This window comes from Struthio camelus, chromosome 1 (genome assembly GCF_040807025.1).
Source record: "Struthio camelus isolate bStrCam1 chromosome 1, bStrCam1.hap1, whole genome shotgun sequence".
Taxonomy (NCBI): domain Eukaryota; kingdom Metazoa; phylum Chordata; class Aves; order Struthioniformes; family Struthionidae; genus Struthio; species Struthio camelus.
The window spans coordinates 223,249,571-223,264,713 of record NC_090942.1 but is presented as its reverse complement, the minus strand read 5'-3'; the positions used below and the strand labels follow the sequence as shown (position 1 = coordinate 223,264,713).

At 52.1% G+C, this 15,143-nt stretch overlaps 1 protein-coding gene across 1 annotated transcript in view; it reads left to right on the top strand.

Moving 5' to 3' along the window:
* The first annotated feature begins 511 nt into the window (after positions 1–511).
* The window catches only part of RNF169 (ring finger protein 169), a 34,152-nt gene continuing 19,520 nt past the window's right edge, over positions 512–15,143 (top strand). Inside the window, exon 1 of the mRNA XM_068930826.1 lies at positions 512–899. Coding sequence (XP_068786927.1) covers positions 542–899 — 358 coding nt within the window. The 5' untranslated portion in view covers positions 512–541. The remainder of the gene's footprint in view (positions 900–15,143) is intronic.

The following is a 15,143-nucleotide window of genomic DNA, read 5'->3' as shown; positions in this document are numbered from 1 at the left end:
AAAACCCAAGCAAATCTAAATAGGAACGGTTCATAACAGGGATTTTGTGGCATCTTTTTAAAGCCAGGGTTTCAAAAGGCTGGAAGAGCCTGGCGGGGGGAAGCATGGGACGGCCCCAGCACAAGAGGAAGGACCTCAAACCCCCCCTGAGAAACCCTGTGGAGCAGCTCTGTGAGACTCAGGGCAGCGGGACCAAGGCCTCACGCTGGGATTACACCCTTCACCCCAGCCTCCGGCCAGGCCGTGACCCGGTGGAGGGGGCAGAGGGGCCACGGGCAGGTCGAGAGAGGCCTCTATCCTGTCAGCTTCGCACCGAGGGGGCGCCGGGATGGAGCCCCCGGCCGAGGACAACCCGCCACCGACAAACCCCTGAAGCGACTGAGAAGAGCGATCGGCCGCCCCCGCCTCCTCCTTATATAGCGGGAAGGGCGGCCTGCCCTCATGAATATTCAATGAGGGGGCGGAGCGCCCTCGTGAATTATGCATGAGGAGGGCGGGGCCGCGCGCGCCCCAACGCTCGGTCCCTTCAAAGTGTGAGAAGATGGCGGCGGCGGGCCCCGGCAGCCGGGCCGCGGTGGCGGCGCGGCGGGGGAGGCGGCGGCGGGGGCGGGCCGTGGCCGTGGCCGTGGCGGCAGCGGAGGAGGAGGAGGAAGACGAGGTGGCGCTGGCGGTGGCGGAGTGCCCGGTGTGCCGCCAGGCGCTGGTGGAGGCGGTGACGCCGCCCTGCCGCCACTCGCTCTGCCTCGCTTGCTTCCAGCGCTGCCTGCAGGGCCCGGGCCTGTGTTGCCCGCTCTGCCGCAGCCGCCTCTCCACCTGGGCCCGCCGCCAGCAGGCCCGCGCCGAGCCCGCCGCGACGACGGCCGCCGGAGGAGGCGGGGAGCAGCGGCCGCCGGACCAAGGTGCGGCGGCGGCGGCGGGCACCTGCCCCTCCCCCCTCCCCTCAGTACCAACCGCCCGCGGCGGCGCGAGGGGGGGGGGCGCCGAGCGCGCGGGGGCTCAGCCCCGAGGGGGCGGGGCCGGTGGGGGGGGGAGGGAGGGAAGGAGGGGGCAGGGGCGCCGAGCGCGTGGGGGAGGGGGGAAGCTCGGCCCCCGCGAGGGGGCGGGGCCGGCAGGGCAGAGGGGGCGGGGCCGGCGCGGGAGGCGCGCCGAGTTTGCGGGGGCTCAGCCCCACGCGGGGAGGGAGGAGTGAGGCGGGAGGTGCGCCGAGTTTGCGGGGGCTCAGCCCCACGCGGGGAGGGAGGAGTGAGGCGGGAGGTGCGCAGAGTTTGCGGGGGCTCAGCCCCACGCGGGGAGGGAGGAGTGAGGCGGGAGGTGCGCAGAGTTTGCGGGGGCTCAGCCCCACGCGGGGAGGGAGGAGTGAGGCGGGAGGTGCGCAGAGTTTGCGGGGGCTCAGCCCCACGCGGGGAGGGAGGAGTGAGGCGGGAGGTGCGCAGAGTTTGCGGGGGCTCAGCCCCACGCGGGGAGGGAGGAGTGGGGCGGGAGGTGCGCTGAGTTTGCGGGGGCTCAGCCCCACGCGGGGAGGGAGGAGTGGGGTGGGAGGTGCGCTGAGTTTGCGGGGGCTCAGCCCCACGCGGGGAGGGAGGAGTGGGGTGGGGGGTGCGCTGAGTTTGCAGGGGCTCAGCCCCACGCGAGGTGGGGTGGGGTAGAAGGTGCGCTGAGTTTGCAGGGGCTCAGCCCTACGAAGGGGGAGGAGGAAGGAAGGGAGGTACGCTGAGTTTGCGGGGGCTCAGCCCTGCAGGGGAAGTGGGGCAGGAGCTGTGCTGAGTTTGCAGGTGCTGAGCCCCGTGGTGGGGGGGGGGGGGGAAGGAAAGTGTGCTGAGTTTACAGGGCTCAGCCCCACGGGGGCAGGAGGCGCACTGAGTTTGCGAGGGCTCAGCCCTATGGGGGGAGCAGGGTGGGAGGTATGCTGAGTTTGCGGGGGCTCAGCCCCTCAGGGGTGGGCAAGGGAAGGGAGCTACACTGAGTTTGGGAGGGCTTAGCCCTGCAGGGGAGCGAGGTGGGAGGTGTGCTGAGTTTGTGAGGGCTCAGCCTGAAGGGGGCAGGCAACACGCTGAGTTTGCAGGGGCTCAGCCCCGAGGGGGCAGGCAGTGCGCAGAGTTTGCAGGGGCTCAGCCCTGCAGGGGAGCAGGCTGGGAGGTGCGCTGAGTTTGCGAAGGCTCAGCCCCGTGCTGTTGGGCCAATAAAGGTTGCAGCGGCTGCGTGGGAGACGCTGGCCTTGAAGAGGGGAAGCTGGGGGGCTCTGCCCACCCTCTTTCAAAAATGCAGGAGGTTTGGAGGGGGCGCTCAGGGGTAATGTTGTTCCCCACCTCTTCCGGCTGGGATTAGCGGTGGCTCCGTGCACTGAGCGTGCCAGGGCTTGGCCCTGGGAGGTGTGATGAGCGTGCTGGTCCTCTGCCCTCAGGGTAGGACTCCCGTCTCCTTCCGTGGGACTTGGTTGCTGCCTGCGTGAGTTTGCCGGGGTGCTCGCCCGGGGCGTAGCGCAGGGCAGCGTCTTCCCCAGCCCTCTCGGCAGCCGGGACTTGCGCGTGTGAGAGCAGCGATTACCTGTAACGAGCGTGCTGGGGCTGAGGCCGCGCAGCGACGTGCTGGGCTGCGAAGCCCCTCGCTTGGTCAGCAGCAGGAGCAGGGTGGTAGCCCTGCACGGGACAGAGCGTATCCCTCCCTGGAGCATTAGTGATATATGCACTGAACGCATCCAGCCTCAGCCCACAGAGTGATGCCAGGCTGGAAAGAGCCTGTTGCTCCCGTTTATAGGACAGAGACGGGCCCTCAGCGTTAAGGGGAGCACGTGGGGGCGGCCCCTCTGCTCCGTGTGGACCCCACCGAGGTCGGGGTCACAGCGGGAAGGGGCACGGCCGCCGAGGCTCCCGCCGCGCCTGCCAGCTGGCTGTGAGCACCGGGTGGGGGGCAGCACGCGAGCGAGCTCGGGAGAAGCCAGCGTGAAGGCGTTTCCGAAGCGAGCGGCGATGGCGATCACGCGAGCTGCGTGGGAGCAGGCCGGGAACAAAATCTCACCCGTTTGCAAGCCCTACCAAAACCCCGATGCGCTGGTCTGCGCGTTTCACCAAAACGCCCCACTGCGCCGGCCCCGGCCTTTCCTTCCCACCTCCGGTTGCTTGCTTTAACCTTGAATTGGCAGGTGGCTAATTATTTTGTAATAACGTTGTCCAAAGAGTTAATGGTCACCGCAATGCTGGCCTGTTGGAAGAGCCGATCGAAGCCGGCTTCGGTTCTGCTGTGTCAGGAAAGGCAGACTTTCGTGCCGTGGGAGGTCCCAGGCCCTTTCTTGGCAAAAAGTCCGTCGGCTGCGAATTCGTCGCCTTTTGTAAGTCGTTTCATCTCCGTCTCTAAAGCAGGCTCTCTGCGTTGAAGGCGCGTGGGCTCAACTTCCCGAAAACTGTTCTGTACATGCAGCTAATACGTTGTTCAAAAGCATTACTGATGATTTATTTTAAACAAGTGATGCGCTCTTTACCGTGGGAGATGAGAGACTGTGAACGGGCTGCGTAACGTGGGTTTGTGCTGCAAATTGTGCTGGCCGGGGTGCAGAAGATGCCCACCTTGCAATTGCCGTTTCTGGCCAAGCTCCTCGTGTGGATGCAGCTCTGCTGGGAGCTTTTGTCGGTGGCTTAGTGCGTGTTATTTGCAGAAGTGATGTCGCTACGCTGGCAGAAATCATCCGCCTACACCGCATCTACGTGAGTGTTTTTTTGAGACAGCGACGCTGGTAGAAGCTCCGTAGAGTAGACCAGGCAGTAGGCTATGGATAAATGTCCTCTTACCCATCCAGCTAGGAAAGAAGCCGCTGCCCTAACTGTTCCTTTTCAAGTGTGTTACCAGTCTCCTGATTCATGCTTGTGTCAGCATCCTCTGATTTGCTTCAGGAAAAATTGGCACTATTAGCTTAAACAGCTTAAATTGGTGGTTTGAACTACCCCGCTAACCTTGACTCTGAGCAAATTGGGAAGCCCTCGCATGAAATGATTTGCTGAACCCATGAGTAGAATAGCTGTCAGGAAGGAAGCTGAGACAAACAGCTGGGAGTGGTTCCTCCACAGCTGGAGCAGAGAATACAGCCCTCCATGGGCTTTATTTTCGCTTTCTGGTTCTCAGAAACTCTCGCTGAGTCCATCTTCACTCGCAGTTAGTTGGGTCCGTCATGCTAGTTGGGTCCGTCATGCTTAAATATAGTCAGTTTGATCCAACCCTAGCTTGAATGGGAATATCCAGCCATGCTGCAGGAATACCTACGTAGTACCAATGCTGTTTTTAGAAGAGCAGTTTTAATCCTCTGCTTCTCTTGAATTGTCTGGAAAGTGTCTGTTTTGCAGCAAGGCACATGGTGATCATCCGAGTGTTGGTAGTCCTTTATGCCTGCTTGAACTTCCTGGAACCGTCTTGGAGAGAATCGTGGAGGGTCTTAGCCCCCAAACGCATGCACGTTACTGTTACCTTATCGTTTGAGTATGATTTTGTCATAGAGACTCTAAATTAGGCTAGACTAACTGGTACTCCCGCTATATACTCTGACCGCTTTTTCATGCCATAGACCTCACCACTTTAAAATTGTGCTTAAAGCTACAGAGTGGTTGAATTAACAGTTGATGGGGTGAGCTAAACTGAGCTATAATCTTTAATGGCTTTCCTGTTGCATTTCCAGCTTAAGGCCAAGCAGCAGGCCTTAAGCAGTTCTAGACTGCTGCATAAAGCTAATAGTTGTAAAGGTAATTGGCCACTTATATTGGAAGTTGGGCTAACAGCGTAGAAATCAAAGCTTAGCTGATCCATTACAAATTTAACATGTGCAGAGGGAGTGTAGTGGATATGGTTTGTCTTGACTTTAACAAGGCTTTTCATAGAATCACAAAATCACCTCCAGGTTGGAAGAGACCTCTGGATCTGGTCCAACCCCCCTGTTCAAAGCAGGGTCAATGACAGCAGGTTGCCCAGGACCACGCCCAGTGGGGTTTTGAATATCTCCAAAGACAGAGACTCTACAGCCTCTCCCGACAACTTGTTCCAGTGCTTGACTACCCCCGATGTTGGTACGCATTGATAAGGTCCCCCGTGAGCCTTCTCTTCTCCAGGCTGAACGTTCCCAGCTCTCTCAGCCTCTCTTTGTATGACACATGCTCCAGGCCCTTCATCTTCATGGTCCTTTGCTGGACTCACTCCAGTATATCCATGTCCCTCTTGTACTGGGGAACCCAGCACTGGACCCAGCACTCCAGGTGTGGCCTCACCAGTGCTGAGTAGAGGGGAAGGATCACCTCTCTCAACCTGTTGGCAATGCTCTTTCTAATGCAGTCCAGGAGGCTGGTGCCCGCCTTTGCCATAAGGGCACATTGCTGGCTCATGGTCAAGTTGTTGTCCTGCAGAACCCCCAGGGCCTTCTTTGCCAAGCTGCTTTCCAGACAGTTGACTCCCAGCCTGTCTTGGTGCCTGAGGTTATTCCTCCCCAGGGGCAGGACTTGGCATCTCCCTTTGTTGAACTTCATGAGGTCCCCGTTTGCCCGTTTCTCCAACCTGTCAAGGTCCCTCTGAATGGTAGCACAGCCATCCGGTGTATCAGCTCCTCCTCCCAGTTTTGTATCATCTACACACTGGCTAAGGAGTCTGTCCCATGTCCGGGTCATACTGCCTCAGTATCAACCCCTGGGGTACACCACTAGTGACTGGTCTCCAGCTGGACTTATGAGTCCAACAGTTCAGCCAGTTTTCAGTCCAACTCACTGTAGGCTGATCTCGTTCATAAGTTTGTCAATGAGGGTGTTATGGGAGACAGTGTTGAAAACCTTACTGAGGTCAAGATAAACAACACCTGCTGCTCTCCGCTCGTACACCATGGCAGTCATCTCGTCATAGGAGGTTATCAGGTTGGTTAAGTACAATTTCCCCTTCATAAATCCATGCCTGACTACTCCCAGTCCCCTTCCTGTCCTTCATGTGTTTGGAAACGGTATCCAAGAAGGATTATTCCAGGAGGATTTGTTCCATGACCTTCCCAAGGATCGAGGTGAGATTGACCAGCCGGTAGTTCCCCATATCCTCCTCCTCGCCCTTCTTTAAGATAGTAGTGATATTTGCTTTCTTCCAGTCCTCAGGAACCTCTCCCAATCACCATGACTTTTTCAAAGCTAATTGAGAATGGCCTCACAGTGGCGTTGGCCAGCTCCCTCAGCACTCATGGGTGCGTCCTGTCAGGGCTCATGGACTTGTGTATGTCCCGTTTGTTTCAGCGTTTCCTAACCTGATCCTCCTCCACCAAGGGTAAATCTGCCTTGTTCCAGACTTCCCCTCTGGTCTCAGGGGCCTGGGATTCCTGAGGGCCGGTCTTACAAGTAAAGACCGAGGTGAATAAGACATTGAGTACCTCGGCCTTTTCCGTGTTCTCTGACACCAGGTCCCCTACCCCTCTCAGCAGCAGGCCTATGTTTTCCCTAGCCTTCCTTTTGCTGCTGATGAAACTTCTTGTTACTCATCATGTCCTCACACTGTCTCTCATAACATCCACATTGACACCCTGATGAAGACACAAGGAGACCTTATCAATATGTATAACTATATGACGGATGATGTGAAGAAGATGGAGTCAGACTATTCTCAGTGGTATCCAGTGACAGGACAAGAGGCAATGGGCACACATTGAAATTCAGGAAATTCCATTTAAACGTAAGAAAAAACTTTTTTTGCCCTCAGGGTGATTGAACACTGGAACAGGTTGCCCAGAGAGGTGGTAGAGTCTCTGTCTTCAGAGATATTCAAAACACCTGGACACAGTCCAGAGCAACTTGCTCTAGTTGACCCTGCTTTTGAATTTGGGGGGGGTTGGACTAGATGATCTCCAGAGGTCCCTTCCAACCTCAATGATGCTTTGATTTTTTTGTTATCAAATACTGAGCAAGCTTATGGACTTAGTTAAATAGCTTAAAATCTGCAGAATTGGTTTAGAAAAATACTAGTGTTTTTATTATTAAAAACATGAAAGATGCTGTCTCTTGACATGGCTTAATTCTTTCAGCTTAATTTGAGACACATATTTGTTTCAGGTCTAGGTTTTGGTCGTTCTCTTTGAGATTCTTACATCGTAGTGAACTTGTGGAGCCCACAGAGCTCAGTTAAGATTAGGAGTTCCATGTTAAGTACTATACAAATATGTATGAAAACAAAGTCCTTGTCATGAAACTTGTCAAACAAAACTTGATAAAAGTAAGCAAAGACAATGCATACTTACTGCCTCTGTTTTATGTGAGGCAGCATGGGCTGGGTTTGCTTGCCTACACCTAGGCATCTGATGCCCTTACAGCTGCCCTATTTTCAGCCTGGTCTCCAGCTTCCAGTCCAGAAGGCTGTGGGTCTCCCACCTGCCAAGTCCTGCAGGGATCTCTTGGACATCCTATAGCGTCTGGAAAGGCACCCCTAGATGCTGAGGTTTAGGCGCCTGAATCCTACTCTGTCATCATACTCAGTACTGGTGAGGCCACACCTGGAGTGCTGGGTCCAGTGCTGGGTTCCCCAGTACAAGAGGGACATGGATATACTGGAGTGAGTCCAGCAAAGGACCATGAAGATGAAGGGCCTGGAGCATGTGTCATACAAAGAGAGGCTGAGAGAGCTGGGAACGTTCAGCCTGGAGAAGAGAAGGCTCACGGGGGACCTTATCAATGCGTACCAACATCGGGGGTAGTCAAGCACTGGAACAAGTTGTCGGGAGAGGCTGTAGAGTCTCTGTCTTTGGAGATATTCAAAACCCCACTGGGCGTGGTCCTGGGCAACCTGCTGTCATTGACCCTGCTTTGAACAGGGGGGTTGGACCAGACGGTCTCCAGAGGTCTCTTCCAGCTCCGATGATTCTGTGATCATGGTAGGTTTTAGCTGCAGGTGGTAAACCTGTTTTTTTTAAGCTAGTTTTTATGAGTATTTGAAGACTCCAACTCTGAAATAAGAGAATGCCATGGGATAGGAAGGCTGGATTTTTGAAGTGATCTGAGCAAGGCAACTAGTAAAACCCAATGTTGATGTAAAGATACAGTATTGGCTGTAATACCTAACTAAGAAGTAAGGGTTAATAATATATTAAGACAGTTGCCCAATGTAAGCCTAGAAGTAAGGGTTAATAATATATTAAGACAGTTGCCCAATGTAAGCCTTGGAAGATAAAGATGTGCAGCAGATGGGAGGTTGGGAGCGAGCGAGGGCATCCACATGGAACCGGTGGATACATACAGGAAGGTTCAGCTACCACGATTAAGAAAGATGTACATACCACGCTTGTGGTGAGTTCCTCAGCCTGGTTCCTAAGAAAATCAAGTGCACTCATGTTTTTTGAGGAGGATGCTCTACCCTGCAAATTCTACATCAAGAAAAATGGAAAGAACCTTCTGAGGGAAGAAACAGATAAGAAATTGGTTGCATCTTCTCAGACAGAAAGCCCAAGATACGATTTAATGTCTCTGATACAAACCCACATTGATAGATTTTTGCCTATCAATCCTGATGCTACTGTTACAGATTGTAGATAACTTAAGGGAGCCTGGAAAGTTGTCAAAGGAGAAGCATTCCCCCATGAACAGAGAAAGAGAAATTCAATTTTTCAAGGAAACGGCTTGTTAAACTGGTGAGGAGAATTTTAAACTACAAAATGAAGGTAGTTGGAGGTGGGGGAATAAATGTCTACTTGTTAAATACAGTCCTTCAAGTGGTTTTGGAAGGGACACGTGCAGTCTGCTCCCCTACACTGAGGCACGATCAAGAATACTTAAACCACTCCTAATAGACATTTGTCATCTGTTCTTAAAATCCTCCGCAGCTGCCTTTGTTTCAGTGTCTGAATGCTTGGAAAATTTTGCCTAATATCTAATCAAAATCTCCTTTGTTATAAATGCGGCTGATTTCTTTTATTTCTCTTTTGCCCGGTAGCTGTAGAGAGCAATTAATAACTGATCCTTATGTAAGAGTGTGGGGTGTTTTTTTTGTTTTTTTGGTTTTTTTTGTATTGGCAGACTTCTAATGTGACTTCCCTGTCCTTCCTCCTAGTCTTTTTTGGTTGTGGTTTCCTTCTTTCCCTGCTTGACTAGACTAATCTGGTTCTTGAGCATTTCCTGGTGTTTCCTTAATGCCTTGTCATTTCCGTTGTTCTCTAGCTGTCTCCAGTTCTTGTCTCTCAAGACCACAGCGCGAAGAGTTTAATCCTGACGAAGCCTTCCCATGCTACGTGAAAAGAAGTGATTTACTTCCTACAGCAAACTGATAGTGAAGTTTTACAGCATTAAAGTCAACAACACCTCTTCCTTCCTCCTTGCTCCAGCATTGGTGTTGCATAGCTGTTTGATGGAATGGATTCAATTTAAAATGGTCCAAGGGGGGAAGAAAAAAAAAGATACAGGCAGCGTTGGGGTGAGAATGAGCAAGAGGAAAGCCAGAGCTGCCTCTTGAGCAGCAGTAACAACCTGTGCTGCGAACCTGTTCAGAGTGCTTGCACCTCTCTCTCTCTCTTCCTTCCTTGTCCTGTCTGGAGTCATCCATTGAAATTACTCATTTTAATTCACCGCTGAAGCCCGTAATGAAGAGAGGGTTTAGGACATAGCTAGCCCCGGTGGCCCACATGCAACGCTCATCTGGCATGACAGTTGAATACTCTTGGAAAGTAGTTTTTCAGTTAATTTGGTATCCATCTGGAAAGTGGTTATACCAAGACCTTGCTTTATTTCCTTATATGTTTCTGTCCAGAGGAAGCTTCTTCCACATTTTCACCAGTGATTGCAAAATGCATATATTCTGGAGGCAGTTCATGCAGGGGCTGCTCAAAAGTACATCTGTGGCCCCTAATACAGTGGGTCCCGCTAGTGCGTAGATTGCTGTGTAAAGAAAAAGTTTGGAGTGTCTTGTCCTCTCAAGCAGGTAAAAAGCTTTAGAGCATCTCTCACCACTGAGGGACGAATTTGTATCATTCCTTGTTTCCCCCTCCTCCGCTAAGCCTGCTATCCCATCCGAGAGGGAGATTAGATTGAATTGGCGCGAGGTGTTCTTACAGTCAGTGTTAGTTTGTCGTCTGCCTGTTACCTTCTAGGTCCTTATTAATTGATTAATAATTGGTTACGGTAGCTGTTCTCATATTGAAGGTAAGCTGGCTGGTTTGCAGTTTTCAAGGACCTGCTTCCCCTCTCACTGCCCATTTCTGTGGAGATAGGTATGCTTCTCCGTGACTCTGGAGAGAACCATTCTGCTCCAGGAAGCCTGGAAGAGAACTACTGACCCCTCAAAACTTACTCGCGTGCTCCAAGGTGGGTTTCAGCAGCTTTCTAAAGCCACATCTTCTCTTTCTTTCCCTCACATGTGAAGATGGCCTCTCCATCTTTCATCTTCCTTTATTCCAAGCTTTTTCCGGGGAGGGGTTCCTTCCAGCAGGAACGCATCTGTTGGATTTATACCAACACAACTCTAACAGCTCCCATCTTCACGCAAACTGGCTTTCAGCACACCGTGTAGAGGCATCCCTGGTTCTTGCCCATGTCCTGGCAGACAGTCTGCTGTATTCACGAACTGGGAGCATTCCTTTTAGCTTAAACAGCCTTTCATGTCGTTATACCACTCTAAGACTCACAGATTTTATAAATCCTATTATAGGAACTATTTACTGTTTACAAATCATACAGCAGCCATCTCCCTCATATGAGCATGTTTTTTTAATGCCATCTCCTGCTTCACCTAGAACTGCAGTCTCAGAACTGAATTAAATCAATTTTTCCCCTTTTGGCTCTGCCGGAGAACTTGAGAACTGGCCTGAACCTTGTTGTGTTACGTGGGCTTCTTTGGGGTGTGAATACAAAGTTAAAACTTTTGGGGAGGGATTGCGTGGGTTTTTTTGGACTAGATTAGTCTTAGCTCCTTTCTCGGGTTTGCCGTGATTGAAGCGGTTTGCTGCCGCTTGTGGGGCTGGCAGCAGTGCGTATTTTGGTCATGGCACTGGTGTATGACAGCTTAAAGTGTTCCTGGAGCTCTGTCATTACTGCTGCTTTTGCTTGCGAAGAAGTTACAAACTTGTAGCCGAAACGTCCTTAGTTTTAATCCTTTGTTTCCAAATAGGCCTCTTGAACTGTTCCAGAGAATTTCTCTCCCTTGCAAATTTTTGCTTTTTTTCTTCTTTTGTCAGTTCATCACTGTGAAGAATCTTGTTTTCTGATGAGCTCGGATGGGGGGCAGGATGGAGGGGGAAACCTGCCTAAACTGTGTTTCCCATGTTCATGTCGCTCTGTAATATTTGCATGAAATGCTGGAGCTGCAGTGGACATCCAGCATCATAGAGTCCTATTCTCTGCTCTCATTGGCATATTTTCGTATCATTCCTTAATAAACCTAAGCTCCTTTTAAGAGAACTAGAGTAACTGCCCTTGTTGGAAAACTGTTTCAAAACCTCTCTGCTTGCACAGTCAGGCAACTTCTAAGTTTTTTTTTTTATGTTTAGAAAGCATTAAGATCTCATTTTAATCTGCAAGTATAAACACTGACTGGTTGAAGTTGAAAGGAAAGCAGTGAAAACCTCAAGGTTTTGATTATCCCTGCCAGGAATATAGCGGGGGGGGGGGGGGGGGGGGACGACTACAAAGTCTTCTAAAAAGTGTCCATGGAAGAGGGGTGTGGTTAATGAGTGGGATTAACTGCTGTGAATGGTAGAGCTTTGATTTGTAGGATGACATTGGTTTGGCAAAATGCAGGAGCCTCAGAAAGATGGACCGGGAACCAGAGAGTCTCTGAATAAAGGTAACTAGTTCAACCTATTTTTATTCAGTGCGTGCTGTTGAATTCGCTACATGGATGTTTCTGAATCTTTCGCCAGGAAATATAAAAACTGCTGGTCAGGAGTGCAAATGAATCATTAGGGACTGCTGGTCAGGAGTGCAAACGAATTGTTAGGGACTATGCGTAATGTCATGCTGCTGTTTACTAAAATTGCAAGAACTGAATACCCATTCAAGGGTACTGAGGCTACCAGTCAAATGCCTCTTACAGAGAGAAACAGTGTTAAATAATTAGAAAATGTTTTGTCCTCTCAAACAGTGCAGAAATCAGTTGGTTTTTTTCCGAAGACTGAGTACAGTAGAATGAAACTCGTCTGTCAACGGAAAAGAGCAGGACGCGGAGCGCCGTCGGAAGGAGCGCCGATATCCCAGCGCCCACCTTCCCAACGGCTCTTCAAGCTCAGCTGGCTTCGGAAACCGTTCCCGTCAGCCTGCCACTTGCTCAAAGTCAGCGAAAGATCAAGCAGCAGTTTTGCTGCAAAAGCAAGTAAAAGGCAGTTAAGTCTCGAGTCGTCTTACCCATTTCCATTGTTCTCTTTGGCCGCAGCAGCCCCGAAAGAGCTGCACAGCCTTGCCCTGGACCTGTGCCTTCAGCAGGGTTTGAACATTCGCAGCTTGTATCAGCATACAGCAAGTGAAGAAACAGAGGGCGAGGTTAGAGAAAGGCATGGGCTTTACCTGCTGACAGTACTGCCGGGTGGCTGGCTAAACATGTCGATCTGCACCGTTGAGCTGATAATAGCCTAAACCACCCAGACGGGAGTAAATGCTTTCCCCTGCAGTACTGTTGTTTCTGCTTCAGAAAAGAAAGATGTGGAACAGAGGGTCCAGGTGAGCAGAGATGTGCTAGGGGAAGACCCCTAGTGCGGGCTGTAGAAATCTCCACTGCTTTTTGAGTTGTTAAAAATAAGAGGGGCGGGAGAACCCCAGTGTCCTTCAACTCCTGAGAGCGGAAGGAATGGGCACGTTAAACCTTACGGGAAAAGCAGAGAATTGCATGGAGCGCTAAACACGTTTTGTGGTTTAAAAACCAACTTCTACGTGATCAGCCTCGTAAAGAAACAAATCCAGTCTTGCTCCCCGGGCGTGGGGACCGATTGGTACGATTCGTAGCTGTTCTGTGCCCATTGCTGCGCGTGGCCACCACGCAGCGTCAGCCTACCTAGGAAGCTGTCGTGGGGTGTTGTGATTATGGGTATACGGCTGTGCCATGAGGGGGTTCCCATTTTTGCTTTAATCCCTTTATTCCATGCAGAGTTAGGGATTTGGGCTCTCTGTCTCTTCCGATATATCTATTAAACGTAAGAGTTGCTACACAGAAAGATGCTATACATAAAATTGCTTCCGCCTGATGTTACACCACTTGAGCTAAACCAGCACGACTTTTCAGATGAACGTTGTTTTATTATTTAAAAACTCTACTGGCTTGCTGTAAGCAATGAAACACTCCATGTGGCTTGTCTTTACTGCAGGCTTCCCTCAGCTTAGCTCATACGCTTTTATTGCCCTTGGGGGGGCGAAATGCACCTTTTTAGCTATGAAGATAAGGTCTTAGACGAGCCTTAAACTTTCACAAGTAATTGAAGGTTGCTGCAGGCACGTTACAGATTGCTGCTGCTGTGGGGACTGTTTCAGTGGAAATTCAGCCCGATAAAATGCACAAAGAACTGGAACTGCTCAAGGACACAATTGAAAAAACATTTTGAGAAGTCTGGGGAAGTTTTCCAGCGCGGCCGGTTGCAAACGCACAACCGCTGGCCTGGCAGTAGCCGAGGCGGAGAGGCAGACCTGAGGAATGCAATCTGGCTTTCCCAGCATCGCTGCTGCTTGGGATTTTTATCACACATGTTGGGACGTTTAGGATGTTTTCCTTTAAAAACAGAGTCCTAGCTCTTGCATCCATTTTAGCAAGAGGACCGTCAGCTCTTTTAAAGAACAGAAAAGCGTTGCAGTCCGTAGAGCGATTGATAAGTTTGATTACAAGAGATTCCCCCCCCACCCCCTTAAAGGAACCAAATCTTAAACAAAAGCCTTGTGCTTTTTGAAATGTTGGCGGTGTTCCCTCTCCTTTGCGTCCGAAGCAGGAAGCTCCAGCTTGTTCGCTCGCGTTCACTGGCATAAAGGGAGTTAAATTATGGGGGGGGGGAGGGGGGGTCTAAGAGCTTTAAAAACTTTGAAAGCAAAACAGCGGCAGACAAGTGAAATCGGGATTTAGCCCGTTCTTAAATCCCTAACGGCATGTTTCGGCGCTGCGGCATGTGCGTAGTTAGGAGGCTGTGAAGCGAGGGCAGCAGTTGCTGATAGGGAGGCTCGAAAGCTGGCGCGTCCCGTACCCTTGGCGGCGGCCTGCTGCGCGTCTGCTTTGCTTACCCCGCCGTGAACTTTTCCTTTTGGGCCAGCGCGCTGGTGTTTGAGGAATAAAAAAAGCACTTGCTAAACGAAAGACGCAGCCTAGCTGCCAGTTCGTATCCCTTAACTTTGGCGCGCTGGGAAAAGGAAATGCCGCTGATGTTTCCCACCGCTTTGCTCAGCGCCTAGCGCGCCGGTGCTGCGGAGCGCACTGCTGTTAACGGGGCGAGCGCCAGCCGCCGGGCTCGCTCGGGCGGTGGGGTGTTTTCCGATCCGTTTTTTTTCCCCCCCTCACGTTCCCGTCGTCCCGCTGCCGCGCAGCTTGCCCGGGCTTGTGCAGGGCCGACGTGGGAGGGAACTTCCTCGCTGCCCTCCCCATGGGAGTCATTCGGAGAGTGACAGGCTGCTAGGACGGAGGTTAAAATATAACCGCGTGCCAACGGGCTTTGGGTTTGTACATGGCGAGCGGCTGGGGGAAGGGAGGGAGCGGGCCGGGGAATTCCTGCCCAGGAAGCGGCGGAGCCGACTGCCCCGGGCGACCGGAGAAATATTGCCGTTAGCGAGGGCACGGCGAGCAGAGCAACAGCTCTGTTTTCCCAGGACGGTCGACAAGGCAGCGCAGCGAGAGCGTGACGCCGCCAACGTCCGCGCGCGTGAACGGGACGGGGCGAAACCAGCGCCGAAACGGCAAATAGAAACCACGCTTGGTGTGTTTAACTGGATTTGGGGGTCTCGTGCTGCTGCTGTCAGCCTGCATTTGCGAAGCCTCGAGCTGGAGCAGACTCTGCGGGCTGCTTTGGATTTGTAGCGCTCAGATGCTCCGTGACATCCCGGGGCTGTTACTTAACCTCTGCGTTCACATCCTCGTGATACTGCTCCGGTCGCGTAGCGGCTCACCAAGAACCCTCGCGAATCTCAAAAGAAGCTATAGAAGCGCGAAACGTTGTTGCTTGGCCCCGGGGTCTGGATGTTTCTGTTTGATAGCAGAGCTCTGAT